At 64.7% G+C, this 19,434-nt stretch overlaps 3 protein-coding genes across 3 annotated transcripts; all 3 read left to right on the forward strand.

Annotated features, from left to right (window-relative positions):
* The first annotated feature begins 72 nt into the window (after positions 1-72).
* On the forward strand, positions 73-5,911 carry ENTREP3 (endosomal transmembrane epsin interactor 3). Its single transcript, XM_075074815.1, has 13 exons — positions 73-109; positions 201-682; positions 1,381-1,437; positions 1,583-1,693; positions 1,881-2,006; positions 2,102-2,209; positions 2,390-2,550; positions 2,657-2,756; positions 2,844-2,928; positions 3,034-3,612; positions 3,876-3,944; positions 4,166-4,428; positions 5,025-5,911. Exons 1-13 carry the CDS (start codon positions 73-75, stop codon positions 5,193-5,195), a joined length of 2,349 nt encoding a protein of 782 aa, XP_074930916.1. The 3' UTR covers positions 5,196-5,911.
* A 424-nt stretch (positions 5,912-6,335) lies between these two features.
* On the forward strand, positions 6,336-9,473 carry GBA1 (glucosylceramidase beta 1). The gene is made up of 10 exons (XM_075075218.1): positions 6,336-6,533; positions 6,750-6,941; positions 7,017-7,163; positions 7,296-7,429; positions 7,522-7,694; positions 7,795-8,032; positions 8,183-8,407; positions 8,520-8,683; positions 8,847-8,972; positions 9,085-9,473. Exons 1-10 carry the CDS (start codon positions 6,470-6,472, stop codon positions 9,185-9,187), a joined length of 1,566 nt encoding a protein of 521 aa, XP_074931319.1. The 5' UTR covers positions 6,336-6,469; the 3' UTR covers positions 9,188-9,473.
* Positions 9,474-13,362: 3,889 nt separating this feature from the next.
* On the forward strand, positions 13,363-17,402 carry LOC142048228 (lysosomal acid glucosylceramidase-like). Its single transcript, XM_075074925.1, has 10 exons — positions 13,363-13,623; positions 13,876-14,070; positions 14,153-14,299; positions 14,435-14,568; positions 14,912-15,084; positions 15,185-15,419; positions 16,241-16,465; positions 16,543-16,706; positions 16,784-16,909; positions 16,986-17,402. The coding sequence occupies exons 1-10, from the start codon at positions 13,557-13,559 to the stop codon at positions 17,089-17,091; spliced, it is 1,572 nt and encodes a 523-aa protein (XP_074931026.1). The 5' UTR covers positions 13,363-13,556; the 3' UTR covers positions 17,092-17,402.
* Positions 17,403-19,434: the final 2,032 nt, after the last annotated feature.

Consider the following 19,434-nt stretch of genomic DNA (forward strand, 5'->3'; position numbering starts at 1 on the left):
GCCCCGGGGACACGGCGGCCTGGCTCGGGCGCCGCGTCCCGGGCGGCGGTTTCTCGGCCTCGGCAGGGCGGCATGACCCCCCCGGCGGGGGCCCGGCGCTCGAGGGACGGCGAGAAAGGAGCAAGCTCCGGGGCCACGCTCGGCCTCCGGCCGGGAGCCCTAGGCCAGCTCTCTGGCCGGGATGCGAAGGTACCGGTGAGGCCGGTTCTGTTCCCAGGACACCCCGCGGAGCTTCTGGGGACCCCGGGTCCCGTGTGGCGGCGGGCGCTGCCCGAAGCACCCATCCCAGGGGACAGGGAAGAGCCGCCGTCAGCATCCTCTGGGAGGTGGAAGGTGGAGCCCGGCCCGTTCCCGCAGAGCATCCGTTCCTGCTTCCCCCGGGCCGGCCCCGTCCTGGCGCGGTGCCACCGGCTGCCCCGGGGCCCTGGGGCCGGCCGCCCCTGCTCGCCGCCCGGGGCAGCCATGCCCTCCCCCCAGCGACTCCAGCCGCTCGCTGACCGGCCGCACATCTCGCAGCCTCACCCACCTTCGTGTCCGGCGGACCTGGCTGCAGATCCTGCTGGTGCTGGGCTTCATCCAAGTGATCCTGGGTGTCCTGATTGTCACCTTCAGCCTGGTGGCAGCCACCATCACGCCCTCTGCCAAGATCCGGCACTCCTGCCCGTCTTGGGCAGGCTTCTCGGTGAGTCTGGGGCCGGGGGAGCAGGTGGAGGGGTCTGGCACAGAACTGCTCTGCTGGGTCCATACAGCTCCCTGGATGCTGAATTTGCTGCCAGTCCCAGGAGAGTGTAGCCCCACTGCTCCCCCACCATCTGCCCGTGGCTGCCGTGGTGTGCATTGTGGGAGAATCCTGGGGGTTCCCCTCAGGGTGACTGTGTGAGGGATGGGGACCCCCGGAGCGGTGGGGGGCGGTTATCTGGAGTGTGCATTGAGGTGACAAACCCTGAGCAGGTTTGTGCAGCCGCAGGCAGGGAGGGTTGCGTGGGGTGCTGCAGTGGTGACAGGGCGGGGGGACCGGGGCAGCCCTGCCCTGCTCCCGAGCCAAGCGGCAGGATGCTTTGCCTGCCGTGTACATGGGGTGAGGGCAGGATTCTGGCAGGCCTGGGGTCCCCTGCAGGAACCCCATGGCACAGATGCCAGCCCAGGTTCACTGCCTGGCATGGAGCTGCCTGCAGTCCCCAGGCTCTCCCAGTGCCCTGAATCAGCAGTTTTCTCCAGGCTTGTGGAGCTGAGGCTGCCCCTACGGCCCTGAGGCTCCTGGGCTGGCTCCAGGCTGCAGGGCTCGGGGGGAGCTCTGACCAAGCGCAGGGGCTGCTCAGGGCCCCACTGCCTGGCAGAGACCCCCTCCCCGTCCTCATTCCTGGGCTTGTGCTTCTGTAGCTGGCTCTGTCTGGGCTCGTCGGCATCGTCTCCTGGAAGCGGCCACTCACCCTGGTGGTAGGTGTTGGAAGGGGGTCCAGGCTGGGGAAGGCAGCGTGGGGGGACCATGCAGCCCCACATACCCCCAGATGTGCAGCCACATGTGTTGGCTCCCTGCTCTGCAACCCTGCCCGGCTGGCAACCCCTCTCCTCCCTGCTGCAGATCACCTTCTTCACATTGCTGTCGGTGCTGGGCGTCATGCTGAGCCTTGCCGGGTCCATCCTGTCCTGCCAGAACGCACAGCTGGTGAAGTCCCTGGAGGCCTGTGAGAGGGTGAGGCTGGCTGGGGGCGGCTGCAGTGCTCCCGCATGCCCAGGCAGCTCAATGCACCTCGTCCCTGGCTGCAGGGCTCTAGGGACATGGGGAGCTGTGGAGCAGGGGGCTGGTGGCGGGAGGCATGGGTGGCTCTCAGGGGAGAGCATGGCATCTGGAGGTCCCTCATGGTGTTCCTTGTCCCCAGGAGAGGGACTCATGTGTCTGCTGCCAGGCCCACTCAGAGCCTCTGCCCGTCTCCTGCAGCCAGCAGAGCGAGATGCTGACCATGTTCCCTAACCCTGACTGCTGGAGCATCCGTGTGGCGCTGAAGGTTGGGGATCAGGGGGGGCCGGGGGCTCCCTGGGAAGGGGCCATCCACCCCGCCATGCTCTGTGGGCATCTGCAGCTCACCCTGCTCCTCCCCAGGATCTCCTCTTCAGCGTCTGCGGCTTGACTATCTTCTCCACCATCATCTGCACGCTCTCTGCTGTTGTGTGCTGCATCCAGATCTTGTCCCTTGACATCGTCCATGTGGTGAGTCCCAGCCCTGGCCCAGGAGCAGACAGGGCAGAGGACCAGCTCTCACAGGCTGGGGGGGGCCCAGGATGCCAGAGCAGGTCCTGGCCCCAGCTGGATGCAGATTAAGTCCCAGGACACACGTCCCTTGCTGGATCTCTGAGCAGGGGGTCCCAGCTCTCCCTCCTCTCCCTGCAGCTGGTCCCTCAGCGCTCAAGCTCTGTGACACTGGAATGCACGTCCCCCCCCAACACCTTTCTGCAGAGCATGATGGACTTTGAGGAGTTCGTGCCCCCAGTGCCGCCACCCCCCTACTACCCGCCCGAGTACACCTGCAGTTCTGAGACTGATGCGCAGAGGTACCCTGCTGGGAGCGGGGCCACCGTGGTGCAGGAGTGGGGGGCCCATTGCCCCCAGGCAGGCTTCAACCCACCCAACACGGCTTTTCTGCTCTTGCTTCCGCAGCATCACCTACAATGGCTCCATGGACAGCCCTGTGCCCCTCTACCCAACTGACTTCCCCCCTTCCTATGAGACAGTGATGGGGCTGCGAGGCGACAGCCAGGTGGGAGACGGCGGGTCTGCGGGCAGGGGATGGCCAGGCAGGGCTGGGCTCCTGCTCTGCCCATGCCCTGACTGCACCGTCCCACAGGCCACCCTGTTTGACTCGCAGCTGACGGACGGCTCGCACGCCTGCACCTGCGACCGTGTCCCCTCCATCGTGCTCAGCGGAGAAGGTGAGCATGCGCCATAGGCGCACCTCAGGCTGGGAGCATCAGCAGGACGGGAGAGGGGCCGCGGGGGGACCAGCTCTTCACCCACGCCCACTCTGCTGCTTGCAGTGTCTATGGACAGCGGGTCCCTGATCATGTCTGAGATCATGGACATCCCCGGGGACAGCAGCCCCTCGGAGGACTCGTGCCTGCTGGAGCTGCAGGGCTCCATGCGCTCCGTGGACTACGTCCTCTTCCGCTCCATCCAGCGCAGCCGCGCGGACTACTGCCTGAGCGTGGACTGCGTGCAGTGCAGCCACCACGCGCGCAGCCCCACGCTGGGCTTGCAGGGGCCCTTCGAGGAGGTGCCACAGCCCCGGGTGCGGGGGGAGCGCTCCTACTCCTGCTCCACAGCAGAGCCCAGCCACAACGGCATCTTGGTGGGGGGAGCCGTGACCCACAGCTGCAATCGCCTGGAGGGGCTGGCCCGCTGCATTGGCCCCTGCTTCCCCGAGGTGCGGCTCAAGGAGAAGGGCTCACTGCAGGGCCGTGGGGGTGGCTGCCCCACAGGGCCCGGCGCTGGGCGCCTCTGCCACCCACGACGCAACAGCGAGACCTCCTGCCCCTCATCCCCAGCCCCGGGGCTGAGCCAGCGCCTGCTCATGAGGTCACACAGTGACCCCGGTGTCCTAACAGCCGGTGATGCTGGTAGGTGGCAATGGCTGCATGTCGGGGATGTGCATATGGCTGTGTCTGACCGGTGCAGCTGGGATGTGCCACGGGTCTTGGATGTATTTCTCCATGGCCTGGCAGGATTAGAGCGGGTCTGAGGTGGGCAGCTGTCCCACGGGAATTGGGGGGTACAGGTGGGGGCTGCTGGGCTGGGAGGAGGTGGGTACTGGGTGGGTTGTGCTGCTGGGACTGGTGCTGGGGGCGCTGCCAAAGCCTCAGCATGCTCTTTCTGTTCCCAGCAGATTTCAGGGAAGTACTTTATACCAAAGCACTGGACGACACCATGTCCAATTCCTCTGCGGATACAGGTCAGGGAGCTGGGTTGTACAGGGATATACAGAGAAGTGGGGAGGGTGTGGGGAATGCTTCTGCAGCCCTTTGGGGATTGGACTCACCCCATTGGGGCTGGGACACTGGAGACCTGTGGTGGGTACCCTTCCCACCAGATGGGGAGATGGGACCCCCAGAGGCCGCAGGACAGGTCCCACTGGGAGCAGCGTCCTGGCATCTGATAGCAGCATCCCCACAGGGCTGTGCTCAGAGGCCTGCCTGCTCCGCCGTTCGCACTGTGACTCCCCCTTGCTGCTCCGGGCTGGCTCGGCAGGGAAGAGCAAGCTGCTGCCCTCCAAGAAGGTGACGCAGCAGCTGTCAAAGACGACGACCCGCTCCCTGGGGGACCTGAAGGTCTGCCGGGGCACCCGTGGGCTAGTGGCCAGGTTCCTGCAGAGACCCAAGCGCAGCCCAGCAGCTGGTGTGGAGGTGCCTGGGCACAGCTCCCAGGGTCACAAGCAGGTGAGCTTTGGCAGCCACCATGCCCAAGGGGACGGGGCAGCTCCCCTTTCCCAGGGAGACCCATCCACACCCTCTCCCACCCTCTGGTCCCCACCAGCACCTTCACGTTAGCCCTTCTGGGGTCTCCGTTCCCCTGCCATGCACCCCATGGTGTGGGCACCCCAGCTGTAGGCAGGGGCTGCAGGCAGAACCTCCTTCCTTCAGCACTGTCCTTGCCCAGCCCTTCTTGGCATAACAGCCCCTTTCTCTTGGCCCCCACCATAGCTCCGAGTAGGAAAATCATTTGTGTCGCAATGGCTTTGGCTTTGGCCCTGAGTCACCACAGCCCGGAGGCAGTCGCTGGGATATCCCAGCCTCGGTTTACGGGATGCTGGAGACCTTGCACAGCCCAGGAGGCCCTGACAGGAACCCCTCCTTAATGACAGCATATGCGCGTGACAAACAGTTCCGCCATCCCTCGCCACCCCTGCTGTCCTGTCCTGCATGTCTGCCTGGCTGGCCCTAGAGCACAGGCCATCCCGTGGGGAGGTGAGCGTGGGGTGCTGTGGGCAGGGGTGCCAGCTGCGCAGCTGCAGCCTGTCCCTGTGGGGTTGCAGGTTCCCTGGAGTGCCTGGCCAGGAGCAGAGCGGTCCCATGAAGGCATCCACCTGCAGAGCTGCGGGGACCTGAGCTCGACGTCATCCCTGCGCCGGCTCCTGTCTGCCCGCCGGCTGGAGCGCAGCCGCCCGCGGAGCCTCAGTGGGACCTGCAAGGAGAGCGTCCTCTGACTGTGCTCCCCCAGCCACAGCGCAGCCTCTGCGGGGACTCTCCCAGCGTCCTGGTGCAGAGATGGGCGTCCCAGTCCAGGCCATGGCCCTCAGACATTGCTGCTGCCCTGCGGGGCTGGGCCATGCGCTGCTGCCCTGGGGCCTCTTCAGAGCCCCTTCCCCAGGCAGGGCCAGGGCAAGGGGCTGGTCCCCTGGGGTGTCTGCTGGGGGGCTGAGGTGGCCACGCCTGTCCCCTGCCCTGTCCCCTGTGCAGCCTGTGCCTGTCCCTGTGCCAGCCATGCCTCTGCCCTGGGATGGCCGTGCCTGTCCCCTGCCCTGTCCCCCTTGCGCTGGCTGTGCCTGTCCCCCGCCCTGTCCCCTGTGCCAGCCGTGCCTGTACCCGGGGGCGGCCACGCCTGTCCCCCGCACCGGCCGTGCCTGTCCCCTGTGTCCCCCCCTGCCCCGCACCGGCCGTGCCTGTCGTCCCCCAACCCACCGTGCCTGTCCCCCGTCTCCCCCCTCACCGGCCGTGCCTGTCGCCCGCGCCCGCTGCGCCCGCCCCTTGCCCAGCCCCTCCGTCCCGGCCCGCACCGGCCGTGCCCGGTCCCCGGTCCCTCGCGCTGGCCGTGCCCGCTCCCTCGCCCGGCTGCGCCCGGGGACGCGCTGCGGGGCCGGTCCCGCGGCGCTCGCAGCCGCGCTGCCCCTCGCTAGAGACCGAATAAAGGTGGTCGCCGCCCGCCCGGGGCCCTGCGGCCGGTGGCGCCGAGGGGAAGGGGCGGGGCGGGCGGGTCAGCTGACCGGTCACGTGAGCGGCGGGGTGGGGCACCGGGCGCCCGGGTCCCCGGTGGCGGGTCCGCACGGGGCGGGGGGCGGCCGGTGGGGGCGAGCACGCAGCGCGTTGCCCCAGCGGGACGGCGCCCGGTGCCCGCCTGCGCCTCGCGGGGTCCCGCCGGGTAGGGGGCGAGCGGCCCCGCCGGCAGGGCGGCTCCCCCGGGTCTGCGGCGCCGTTACCGTCGCTGGGGGTAGGGCCGGGCCCCGGTTGAGCAAGACGGCGGGAGCGGGCCCGGCCCGCCCAGTGCCGGTGCCGCTCTTGCACCGGCGCCCCGGGCGTGGGCGGGACGGGAAGCACGGGAGCCCTTAAAGGCGAGGCCGGCAGCAGCCCCGGGGCTGCGGGGTAGGCCGGGCAGGCAGCGCGGTCGGAACCGGCTCGGGGTGCCACCGGGACGGGAGGCTTCGACGGTGTCGCTGCTTGCAGGCCCTGCGCCCCGGGCCCCGCCGGGGGCCACAGCGAGGCCATGGGGGCGACCGGCGCCCTGGGCTGGCTGCTGCTGCTGCTGCTGGCCGCGCACCGGGCCGCAGGTGAGCGCGGGGGCGGCGGCAGTGGGGTGGGGGTGCCCGAGGGGCCGGGGGCAGCGCCGGACCCGGGGTGCCCGGGGAGGTGACGGGGTGCAGAGCACAGGGGCAGAGGCAGCACCCCTGGGCAAGCCCACCTGTCCCCCACCCTGGGATGGGAGAGCTCTGGCAGGGACCCGCCCCCGTGCCGGCAGCTGCCCCCACCCTGCCCGTGCCCCCCAGGCGCCCAGCCCTGCAGCCCCAAGTACTTTGGCCGTGATGCCATGGTGTGCGTCTGCAACGCTACGTACTGTGACACGCTGGACCCCGTGGTCCTGCCAGCCCCGGGCACCTACGTCAAGTACGAGAGCAGCAAGGCCGGCAAGCGGCTGGAGCGCAGCGAGGGGAGCTTCCAGCGCGTCCTCCACGCCCCAGGTACTTGCTGTGGCCGGCAGAGACAGGCTGGACCCTGCCTGCAACCTGCTGTCACACCGCCTTCTCTCCGTACAGATCTTGTCCTGACTGTAGACATGACGCAGCGGTACCAGAAGGTGAAGGGTTTTGGTGGCTCCATGACCGACGCAGCTGCTATAAACATCCTTTCCCTGCCAGAAACAGCCCAGGATCACCTGCTGCGCTCATACTTTTCTGAGGAAGGTGAGAACATCAGGGGAGGTGGGAGGGTTGGTGATGGAGACCACATGGGCCTCTGCCTAGGAGCTGGCAGGGCTTGAAGTTCTCCTGTCTCCTTGCCCACCTCTGCCCATCCCACCCCACTGTGCTTGACAGGGCTGGAGTACAACCTTGTCCGGCTCCCTATGGCCAGCTGCGACTTCTCCCTCCATGCCTACACCTACGACGATGTTCCCTTTGACTATGAGCTCACCCACTTCAGCCTGCGAGACGAGGACGTGAAGCTGAAGGTGAATGGTGGGAGGGAGCCGGGGGGGGGGGGAAGGTGGTGGTGGGGGGTACATGGGCTCAGCTCAGGTGGTCCCTCTGTCCCCTCCTGCAGATCCCCCTCCTGCATCGAGCTTTGGCCATGAGCAAGCGGCCGCTGTCGCTGTACGCCAGCCCCTGGACCTCCCCAACCTGGATGAAGACCAGCGAATCCTTTGTGGGGAAGGGCACACTGAAGGGGCAGGCAGGGGACAAGTACCACAAGACCTGGGCGAATTACTTCGTACGGTAAGTAGTGCCAGGGGTGAGAGGATGGGGGGATGTCCAGGGGATCCTTAGCAGTGGCATTGAGGAGACCCCATGGCTCACCCCTCTCCCGTGTGCCCAGGTTCCTGGATGAGTACGCCAAGCACAACCTGACCTTCTGGGCAGTGACGGCGGAGAACGAGCCCTCAGCCGGGCTGATCAACAACTACCCCTTTCAGTGCCTGGGCTTCACAGCTGAGCAGCAGCGGGACTTCATCGCGCGAGACCTGGGCCCCGCGCTGGCCAACAGCTCCCACCAGCACATCCAGCTCATCATCCTGGATGACAACCGGCTCCACCTCCCACACTGGGCCAAAGTGGTGAGTGCGCCAGCAGGGCGAGCTGGGGCAGAGCCGCAGCCCCTCTGGTGCAGCACGTCCCGGCAGAGGACTCAGCGCCACATCCTGGGCTGAGGCGGTGGCTCTGCCCCACAGAACCCAGTGGTGCCTGATTTTTTTTCTCCCTGCTAGGTTCTGGAGGATGAAGAGGCAGCTCGCTACGTCCATGGTATCGGCATCCACTGGTACCTGGACTTCATCGGTCCCATACAGGACACAGTGGTGCCCACTCATGAGCTCTTCCCTGACTACTTCATCCTGGCCACAGAGGCGTGCATCGGGGCCCACTTCTGGGAGAGGGACGTGATCCTGGGCTGCTGGGAGCGGGGAAACCAGTACAGCCACAGCATCCTGACGGTGAGGCCCCCATGTCACCCTGCGCAGTGACTCCCGGAGAGGGCTGCTGGTGCACTCCCTCTCCCGTGGGCACCCCACTCCTTGGGCAGACGTGTGGGCTGACCTGTTGCAGAACCTGAACCACTTTGTGGTCGGCTGGACCGACTGGAACCTGGCCCTGGACCTGGAGGGGGGCCCCAACTGGGTCAAGAACTATGTGGACAGCCCTGTCATCGTGGACACCAGTGAAGGCATCTTCTACAAGCAGCCCATGTTCTACCACCTGGGGCATTTCAGGTGGGTTAGGGTCCCCCATCATGCTCTCAACTGTCTGGGCTCCAGCTCCATGGTTTTAGTAGTGCCTCGTCAAGAGGGGAGCAGGGCAGGTTTGTCAGGAGAGGAGCTCTTCTGGGGTCTGACTCGCTTCATGGGGTTGCTTCTTGTTTGTGCTCATGCGCAGTAAGTTCATCCCTGAGGGCTCGCAGCGTGTGGGGCTCGTCGCTTCCAAAGAGTCCAAGAAGATGGACCTGGAGTACACGGCTTTCCTGCGCCCTGACGGTGCCGTGGTGGTGGTGGTTCTGAACCGGTGAGTGTTGCAGCCCGGCCCACAAGCATGAGACCCTGTCCTGCTGGGCCTTGTGCACTACTGGTGCTCCGGAGCTGCTGCAGGGCTGACCCCGCTGCTCCTCACCCTCCAGGTCCCCGCAGAATGTCACCTTCGGGCTGGCTGATACGGTTGGCCTCATCACAGCCGTGGCTCCGGCCAGCTCCATCCAGACCTACCTCTGGCAGCGGCAGTGACAGGGCTGGGGTGCCCGTGGCTGGCCAGGGGCCGGACCGAGCGAGCCAGGAGAGCAGCCCTGTGCTGCCTGTGGGCTTGGAGCTGGAAGCGCAGAGGAGGTGGCTCACCACTGTCTTCACCATGACGGAGCTGAGCGCTCAGGCAAGCTGGAGGAGTGAGCTGGGCCAGGGAGTGCTGTGCGTGCGCAGGAGGGCCGGGGGCTCCAGCACCCCTCCAGGTGGAGATCCCACAGGCTGTGAACGCTGTTTTCTGCTGCTTTGATATTAAATGCTGATGCTGCCTCTCTGTCTGCGGCCAGAAGAGAAACGTCCAGGTCCCTCCCCTGCTCCCAGGCACTGAGGCTGGGTCCTGCCCAGGCACGGAGCCCGCAGGAGTCCCAAGAGCAGTGCAGAGCACCTGGAGCTCTGTGGGGCGGCCGCTCTCTGCGCTCCACCCCCCTGCAACTTGCAGCAGGGCCTATCCTGCCGGGCCTGTGCTCCAAGCACCAGTCTGCTCCCAGTTTCAAGCACGTGCTGCCTGGCAGAGGTGTGAGCCGAGCCTGGGTGCTCTCCCACTGCCTTTGTGGGCAGGTTTAGGGACCAGCAGGCAGCTCAGGATTTACCTTGCATTGCAGATGCTCTGGGTCCTGGAGCAGGAGTGGTGGTGAAGTGCCTGGACACCTGCCTTGGTGACCAAGCTTCAGTTTTTCCATGCTTTTCCTGCCAAGCTGGAGCCACTCACACCCCAGTGCTGGGCTGTGTGGATCACATCTCACCCAGTGCAGGGTGTTCCCCAAGGTGGGGGCTGGAGGCAGAAGCAGCTCCAGGAGCATCGCAGCATGGTGGGCTCAGAGCATGAGCCAGCTCTGGATGGGTTCAGGGTATCTGCAAGCTTCTGCTGGGGCTTTGCAGGGAGAGGGATGGTGGCCAGGCTGCAGCAGCCCTGCACTGGGGTGTGCTGTCTCCTGCGGGGATGGGGCAGAGCGGTCCACGCTGCAACAAGGGGGTTCAGGGTGCACCAGGGGCTCAGCACCCACTGCGGAGCCAGGGCAGCTTGAGCAAGCGGGCATGGGGCCAGGAGTGGGTGCTGAGTGCGGGCACACCCAGGAAGGAAGGAGGGAGCTTGGAGGGTGTGCTGAGCGGGGGAGTAGGACAGGGAGGTCATGATTGCAGGCAGGGTGCTGGGCTGGTCGAGGTCAGCCAGGTCGAGGCAGGCGGGATGTGGCCCAGGGATGCTATCAAGACTGACAGCAGCAACGCTGCGTGGGCTCAGCACAGCCCAGCACCGGCTCCAGCAGCACCCGGGGTGGTGCCTAAGTGCATGACAGACACCCTGGGAAGCTGGCATGTTCTGCACCACGGTGCCACCGGGACACTGTCTTGGGAGCAGGAGCCCTGGGACCCTTCAGCACCGCGGGGGGGGGCGGTGCTCGAGTCCTGGGGAGAGCTGGCTCTGCAGAGGGGTATAAACATCCCGCTCCTGCCCAGAGGCTGTTTGCGTTTGTCCACAAGAGGGAAATATTTCTCCAGGATCACAGCGACAGCGAGCCCCGCTCCCAGCATCGTGCTTCCAGCATCCTTGTGCTGGGGGGCACGACTGCTCCTCCACGCCTCTCTTTTCCAGCATCTTACTTACCAACTTCTTTTAACGTTTTACCAGCCCTGGTAATAAAAGCTGATGTCTGGATGCTGAATCGTCCTGGGACACACGTCCTTGGCCCTGGGCTCTGCTCTGAAGGACCGACTAGCTCTAGGTTAAATTGAGAGCAGGTGAATCCTCCAAGTTGTTGGGCTTGGCTCATCGATTCTTGTGCAAAGCCTTAGCTCATTTTTGGGGTGCACCCTGGCTGGTGGTTGCTGGGGCTGGGAGGACAGGATGCCCCAGCAGCTGCTCTGGAAGCAGTGACCACCAGCAAGGGCTGGGTCTCCCCGTGCTCAGGCCTGGCGTCCAGCTGCCTGGCAGGACGCTGGAGCCTGAGCTGCTGCTGCAATGCTGCATCGATGCTCTGGGCACCTGGCTCCTGCTGTGGCACCGATGTTTTTGGAGTCGCAATCCCCATAAAAGCAGCTCAGCCCCAGCTCTGTGTTCCCAGGGTCCCCATCCCTACTGGCCTGGCTAAGGGACAAAATTCACCCCCCAGGCTTCTCCACTAGCTGCGGGGCAGGTCTGTGAACACCATGAGACCATGAGGAAACCCCTGTGTGCTGGGAGCAGCAGCAAGAAATAGCTTTGAGAGGATTTGGTGGGGCTACCCAGCATCTCCCATGCTGAGGCGTTACCCTTCCCCTGGGTCTCACTTTTCCTGCTCGGCAGGAAGTTCTTATCAGCTGGTGTTGATAGGGATGAGCTCCAGCAGCCTCCGCAGTGTTTTTGCTCCCAGGAGCTGTGGGGATTGCAGGGACCCAAGCCAGCTGCAGGGCTCTGGCCAGGTGGGGGGCAGGCAGAGCCATACTATGAAATGGGGAGGGAAAGGGCATATGGGGCATCCTGGGTGGCTGGCAGTGGGCCAGGAGGCAGCTTCTCATCGTGGGGCAGCAGGGGCTGACCTATTAATCTCCCCCCAAAACTGGGGCTTATTAGCCTGGGTGTAGCAGCCTGCTGACACGTTAGTCATAGCTGGGGGTGGGAGACCCATGAGGCAGAGGGACAGTGCCAGGAGCTTCCTTCTGGGGCTGCCTGTTTACCCCATGAGTCGTAACTGGGGGCTGCCCAGCCCCATCTGCCCCTTCCCCAGTGGCAGCTGGCCTGGGCGCCCCATGGCTTGGCCCCACGTGGCAGGCAGAGGTGCAGGACTGTGTCAGGGCAGTGCTGGAGGTTAGGAAGAACTTTGATCAATTGAATTGCCCCACAGCTGTATATGATATGCCAGAAAAGGAAAAAATGAGTCATGAAGTGCTGCTCCACCTGGAGAGGGAGCACTAACAGAGTGGTTTAACCCTATGGAGGGAAACTCCGAGCCCCCGTGTTTGATGCTCTTGGGCAGGCGGAAGGGTGGCTGGGAGCTGGCTGCTCTCTGGCCCCCTGGGCCACCCCTGCGGAGAGATGCCGAGGGCATCCCCGCAGCGATGGATGCGTGCACGTTTGTCCACGGGATCAGGCATGTCCCGGGTGACGTGACCAGGACCAGGCGCTGTCTGTGTGCCTGGGTAAGCCAGCCTGGTTCAGCTCTGTCTCTTTGGGCTGGGATGGTTGCTCTTGGACGAGCAAGGAGCGCTCCCGGAGTGGTTTGTCGCCAGGCACAGAGGAGCAGAGCTCTGCTTCTGGCGTGGCTGGTGTCAGGGCAGTGGGTTCCCCTCCGTGGGTCTGACTCGGCAGCGCAGCCCTGGCTGCCATTGCTGGGGGCCAGAGGGCAGCCCTAACCGTGCAGGAGCTGGGGCACTTGCCAGCTTGCTGCTACTGCCGCCGCCTCCCATGGTGCGTGCTGAGATAGGGCGAGCAATGCAAAAGGCTTGGGCAGACCAGGCAGCGGCCCCGGCTCCTGCGTGGCTGCACCTGGCAGGTCTTTTTGCCACACCAGGCTGCGCGGCTGCATTTGCCATCCTCACCTGGGGGTCCTGGACCCTCCCCACGCTGGGTGCAAGGCCACAGCAGCTCTTGGGGGTAACGGGAGGACTGGGGTGAATGACAAGGGTAAATCACCCATGGTACTGTTAGAGCTCATTAGCAGGACAATTTACAGTGCTGTGAGCCTGCCTATGGGCTCTGCTGTGCTGTCAGGGATTCATCAGGACCGTGCCTGACAAAGCTCTCCCTTCAGGGCATTGCAGTGAGTGCCCCATGCTCCATCTCCCAGTCCTGGTGGGGCCTTTCGGGTAGCCAGAGCTGCCAGCATGATGTCCCCATCCCTCCTCCCCGGGGGCTGATGTCCTTGCATGGCAGCAGAATGCTGTTCCCCTGCTCTGGCCCCATGGTGAGGAGATGTACGATGGTCTGGGTCCAATGCCAGCGGTAGGTATGGCCGGGAGGAGAACAAGGAGGAGCTGTGGGGGTGGGAGAGGGTGTGCTGCAGAGGGAGGTCTTGAAGCAGTTCCCTGTAAAGGTGAGGTGGGGAGGCTGGAGCCGCACGAGGAGGAGGAGGGCTAGTGGCAGCACAGGTTGGGGAGCAGCCGGGGCGGAGGTGGGTGGGCTATAGGCTCATGGGGAGGGATGGACCCACCTCACCTTCCTGAAAGGCAAGGGTCTTTGCGGGGAGGGGGAGGACGGAGGGTGTCGCAGGAGCTCCCTGGCAGCAGAAGGAGGAGCAGGGGCAGAGATGGTGCTGATCCAGCTGGGGACCACAGCCTGCCCCTACACCCCCTCCTGCGCCCCCGCCTGCCTTGGCTGAGGGTGCCCCCACTCGCAGGCTCTGCTCCCTGGGACCCGCTGGAGCTGTGGGGACGTGGAGGGGCCATGGGGACGGTCGGCATCCTGGGCTGGCTGCTGCCGCTGCTGCTGCAGGCGGTGCCGCAGGCTGCAGGTGAGCGCAGGGACGTCACGGGGGTGGCAATGGGGCAGCATGGCTTGGGCAGTGGGGTGCCCGGGGACAGGGCCAGGAGCCCTGGGGCAGCGCCGGACCTGGGGTGCCCGGGGAGGTGACGGGGTGCAGAGCACAGGGGCAGAGGCAACACCCCGGGGCAAGCCCACCTGTCCCCCACCCTGGGATGGGAGAGCTCTGGCAGGGACCCGCCCCCGTGCCGGCAGCTGCCCCCACCCTGCCCGTGCCCCCCAGGCGCCCAGCCCTGCAGCCCCAAGTACTTTGGCCGTGATGCCATGGTGTGCGTCTGCAACGCTACGTACTGTGACACGCTGGACCCCGTGGTCCTGCCGGCCCCGGGCACCTACGTCAAGTACGAGAGCAGCAAGGCCGGCAAGCGGCTGGAGCGCAGCGAGGGGAGCTTCCAGCACAGCCTCCTGCACACCCCAGGTACTTGCTGTGGCCAGGTGGGTGGTGGGTGCCAGCGCAGGATGCCCGGGCACCTTGAGCTGAGCCAGAGTCTCCCTAGCAGGGCTGCTGCTGACACTCAACATCTCCACGCTGTACCAGCATGTGAAGGGCTTTGGTGGGTCCCTCTCCGATGCTGCTGCCTTGAACATCATGGGACTGTCACAGCTGGCCCAGGACAACCTGCTGCGCTCATACTTCTCCGAGAACGGTGAGCAATGAAGGCAGCAGCGGTGTGGGGCAGCTCATGTGGTCCCTGGAGGCAGCTGTGCCTGTCCCTGCTGCTGGGACACCCATCACCTGGGTGCCTGCTCCAGTGCTGCTTTATGCCTTTCCTGCTCCTCAGGGATTGAGTACAACCTCATCCGGCTCCCCATGGCTTGCAGTGACTTCTCCACGCACCCTTACAGCTACGACGACGTCCCCCATGACTTTGAGCTGAAGCACTTCAGGCTGGCGGAGGAGGATGTGAAGCTGAAGGTGGGAGGCTGAAGCCACTGCCACCAGCACTTTGTCCCCTTTACCACCAGAGCTCCTGCGTGTGCTGGGACCCCCATGACCAGATGCTGCCAAACCCCACACACAGTGGCAGGGTGCGTGGGGACAGCCCGTGGGAGCTGGCACCTCCTCTAGGGCATGTCCTGGTGCATGCTGGCTGGCACTGGCAGGGTGTGGGGCCGGGGTGCTGTGCCATGGGGTGATGCTCACAGGCTGCAGTTTCCCACAGAGGTCCCTTGAGCACTTCTCTTCCTCCCATGCTGGTCTGTGTAGTTTCACGGGGCTGCAGCTGGAGCTGAGCCAGTCCCTCTGCCCATTCCTGCAGATACCCCTCCTGCACCGAGCCTCAGCCATGAGCAGGCGGCCGCTGTCGCTCTACGCCAGCCCCTGGACCTCCCCAGCCTGGCTGAAGAGTAACGAGGATGTCCGTGGGAAGGGGACACTGAAGGGGCAAGCGGGGGACAAGTACCACAAGACCTGGGCCAACTACTTCATCAAGTACTGTCCCTTGGGGCTGGGACGCTTAAGGACTGCAGGGGCTGGGGCAGGGACAGAGTGGGCAGGCGCGGCTGATGCTGCCCCACCTTCCCTGCGCCAGGTTCCTGGACGAATACGCCAAATACAACGTGACCTTCTGGGCAGTGACGGTACAGAACGAGCCCCACACAGTGCTGTTCACGCCTCCCCAGTTCCCCACCATCACCTTCACAGCCGCGCAGCAGCGGGACTTCATCGTCCACGACCTGGGCCCTGCGCTGACCCGCAGCCCCCACCGCACCCGGCTCATCATCCTGGACGACCAGCGCATCCACCTCCTGCACTGGGCCAAAGCGGTGAAAAGCAAAGCCTGCTGCCCTGCCCAGCTCCTTCCTCTCCCTCCGCTTTGTATCACACCCAAGCCTCGGGTTTTAGCTGAAAATTAAGCTAGCAGCTGCTCCCAACCCATAGACAGCGCAGGGGGCAAACCAGGTCTGCCAGAGAGCGAGCTGGAGCCGGTTAATTCGGTAGCAACTGCCTCTGCGTGTGCCTGGCTGAAGCAGGGACAGGAGGTGGCATACGCGTCCTGGATTCCTGCAGAGCGGCGCGCAGAGGCGCTGCTGGCACGCCAGCACCTTCTCCACCAGCGTTTCGGCTGATTCAGCTGGCCCTTTGCAATGCTGAAGAGCAGTTTGTGGGAATTACCTTAAACTAAAAGGAAAGGAAAGAAAACGTGCTCCTGCCCCTGCCTCAAGTGAGGCTGAAGCTGCAGGGGTGGGCGCAGCACATCCCTCCCTCATCTCAAACCGGCAGCACCCCGAGATCAGGCAGGGCCATGGTGCAAGACCACCCCACGGGGGGATGCAGAGGGAGGGCCAGGCAGCAGCATGAGCCATGCGGGGGGCGAGGAGACCACTGAGGGGCACGTCTGCCCACACACCCCCATTGCTGTGTACCCAGTGAGGTGCTGGAGCCACGTCGGGGTGGTGCTTGTGGCTTGCTGCTTGGAGTGTGGGTGCTGAAGGGAGGGGGCTGCAGGCATGGGAGCAGGAGGGGACAAGAGGGGAGGCAGGTGGCCCTAGGAGACCCCACTGGCATGTGGGGTCTGTGTGGCCATCCCCACAGGGCTCAGAGCCCTGGTGGCCCTGGTGCGAGGCGTCTCCTCTGCCCCCCCCAGGTCCTGGGCAATGCCACCGCTGCCCGCTATGTCGCTGGCGTGGGCGTTCACTGGTACCTGGACAGTTTTATCCCAGCTAGCTGCAGCTTGGAGGCCACCCACAGGCTCTTCCCTGATCATTTTCTCCTCTACACGGAGGCCTGCAGCGGCTTCCTCACCATGCGGTTTTCCGTGTCCCTGGGCTGCTGGGAGCGAGGGGACCGCTACAGCCACAGTATACTGACGGTATGGCACCCCCCAGCACTGCCTGCCCGGGCTGGGGGCCTGGCTCGGCCCCACTCAGCCCTTTCTCACCTGCCCAGGTCCTGAACCACTTTGTGGCCGGCTGGACCGACTGGAACCTGGCCCTGGACACGGAGGGGGGCCCCAACTGGGTCAAGAACTATGTGGACAGCCCCATCATCGTGGACAGCAGCAAGGACATCTTCTACAAGCAGCCCATGTTCTACCACCTGGGGCATTTCAGGTAGGTCAGGGCTGGGGGGGGGGGCTCAGGTGCTGCCCCCCACCGGGGGCACAATCTCTCTTCTCTTCCACCTGCAGCAAGTTCATCCCTGAGGGCTCCCAGCGCGTGGGGTTGCACAGCAGCCGCCGATGCCTCTTCTGTCAGCTGGAGCACGTGGCTGTCCTGCGCCCCGACGGGGCCCTCGTCCTGGTAGTCCTCAACAGGTCAGCAGGGCAGTCTGGCTGGGGGGGACACAGGGCAATGCTCAGCCGCAGCTGCTCAGCCCCTCTCGCCCCCTAGGTTTGGCTGGGACGTGCCGTTCGGGATCCGGGACCCCGCTGTTGGTTTCATCGAGACCGTGGCTCCAGCAAACTCCATCCAGACCTACCTGTGGCACCAGCAGTGATGGGGGTGGCACTGAGTGGCTGGGGGTCTCCAGGGGTCAGCTCTTCCCCCACCCTTTCCAGCATCCTTCAATGGTGGAAGCGGGTGGTGAGCCAGCGCTGGAGGTGAAGGAGGAACTGGGGGTCCTGCCCCTGGTGCAAGGGGTTGCCTGTGCTCCTGGCACTGGGGTCTTGCCAGAGCTGCTGCTCCTGTGCTTCTCAGCCTTGCCCCTCCCTCCCCGGCACCCCCGAGTTCCCTGAAAGCTTCCTCTGCGCCGTCTCCTGGACCACGCTTCCACACGTGGCTCCCTTGAAACCTTCGCGTGTGTCTCAGGCGCCAAGTAAAGCCGTGACGTGCTCCCTCCGGTATGTGCCGTCCCCGTCAGTGTTTCCTCTATGCTCTCAGAAATTGCTCGGTTTTCCTCGGAGAGGTGGCAAAGGGCGAGGGGTGCCCCGGAGGGCTCCATCCCTGTGGCCCACATGCGGCTGCCTTGTTTATCGCTGCAGCTGGAGCCTCAGCCGCCCGCCAGCTCTTGATTCATTTCATATGTGCCGTTGGTTTTCCCCAGCCTACTTTTATTTTTTTTTTTTTAAAATCAAAATGTCCTGTTGCACCAGAGCAGACACTGTAGAAAAGGCCGAGTAAATTATATCAGTGTCCCTATCCACCAAACCTCGCAGATTAATTAGGTTGATGCCATCTCTTCCAGAGCTCACGCTGCTGGCCGCACCCAGCCACCCTCTGCTGGTGTGGCCTCCGGACAGACTGCCCTCTATTCTGGCCGTGGCTGACATCGAGCTGGCAGCCCACAATTACCTGGCCATCCTGTTTGCTCTCTTTAAATACCGGTTACAGTATTTGCTTGCTCCAGACTTTGGGAACGTTACCAGCATCTTTGAAGTCCTGGAATGGGAAAGCCAGAGTGCTCCTTGGCAAAATCCCTTGTGTGTGAGCTGCAGAGTTGCTGATGTTGGGGAAAAAGAAAAAAAAAAAGAGTTTTAACAGCTGTTTTCTTGGAGCGTGGCATGAAGGTGGCACCAGGCTCTGTCTCGGCCCTATTCACAGAGCACATCTGCTCGTCCTGCGCTTTTATCGATGTTCCTGGGTAGCGGCTGGCCCAGACGGCAGCTGGGCTGCCTGCGCTTCTCAAGGTACATCAAAGCTTCACCATGCAGGGAAGGCACATATGGAGCCCCACACCCCCAGATGTTCAGCAGCACCCAGGGACATGTGTGCAGGGAAATGCTTCAGCACAGCCCCTCCGGGCGGGCTCCGTACTCCCTAGCCATCTGGCAACGCATCTGCCGCAGGGCTGGTACCTTCCCTGCATGCCAAAAAGCTGATGGGGAAACTGAGGGATGCAACTTCCCCGGCTGCGGGTGCGAGGGGCTGGGGTGAGGCTGGAGGACTCGCCCCCATTGCTCCCGTCGGCTGCAGCCTGTGCTGGAGGGTCCTTGCTTTGGCTGCAGCCGGAGGAGTGGTCCCCAGGCAACGGACTGTGGTCCCCGGGCGAGGGGCTACCTTGCTGGCGACCCACACGAGCAGCACCAAGGAGGGGGACACCGGGTCCAGGCTGGGCAGATGCCACCTCTCCTGTGGCTCTGCCCCCCTCCTCTTTCTCCTGATGGGCAGGTATCTGCAATTAGGAAGGAGCCCAAATTAGAAGGTGCGGAGCCCAGACTTGTTTTGCAGATGATAAACTGCTGCAGCCTGCTCCACCCAACCCTGCTTCGGGCGTGGGGCTCAGACATGGGGGGCATGGCCCCACTGCAGCGGTGAGCAGGGCCCCGGTCGGCAGCACCTGCAGCCCCTTGCTACACCCATTGCCTTCTCAGCTGGGCGGCGAGGAGCAGGGTGCAGGCATCCCTGCTGTGGCTGGCTGCTTGCAGGGTGGCCCAGGGCCCCAGCAGCGCCTCTGCCCACGCCAGGAAAGTTGCTGGTGCATCCACAAGCAGGGCACGGGTCGCGGCTGATGCACCGGCTGCAGACAGCTCTCGCCTGTGTCCATGGCAAAGCTGAGCCGCTGCTGGGTGGGACGCGAGGCCAAGCAGCCGCACGACCCCAGCAGGGATGTCTGGGTGGGCACGGCCAGCCCTACCCCTGCCCAAGGGTGTCCTGGGGAGACAAGGCTGCTCCTCGCGAGGGGAGCGCTGTGTGGGGGGTGGGCGGAGGTGGCTGCAGGGGGTCCTGGCTGGGGTGATGGAGGAACTTTGGAGGGGCTGGTGGGCATCCTGCTTCCCCTGCCCCCCCCCCACCCCAGCTTCCCTCTGGCTACTGGGACAGGTTTCAGGGGAGCTTTGCAAATGCTGCAGTGAATGTTGAAAGCTCTCGTTGGAAAGAGGTTGCAAAATCATACCCGGGCTCC

Source organism: Phalacrocorax aristotelis, chromosome 25 (assembly GCF_949628215.1).
Source record: "Phalacrocorax aristotelis chromosome 25, bGulAri2.1, whole genome shotgun sequence".
In the NCBI taxonomy this organism is placed as follows: Eukaryota; Metazoa; Chordata; class Aves; order Suliformes; family Phalacrocoracidae; genus Phalacrocorax; species Phalacrocorax aristotelis.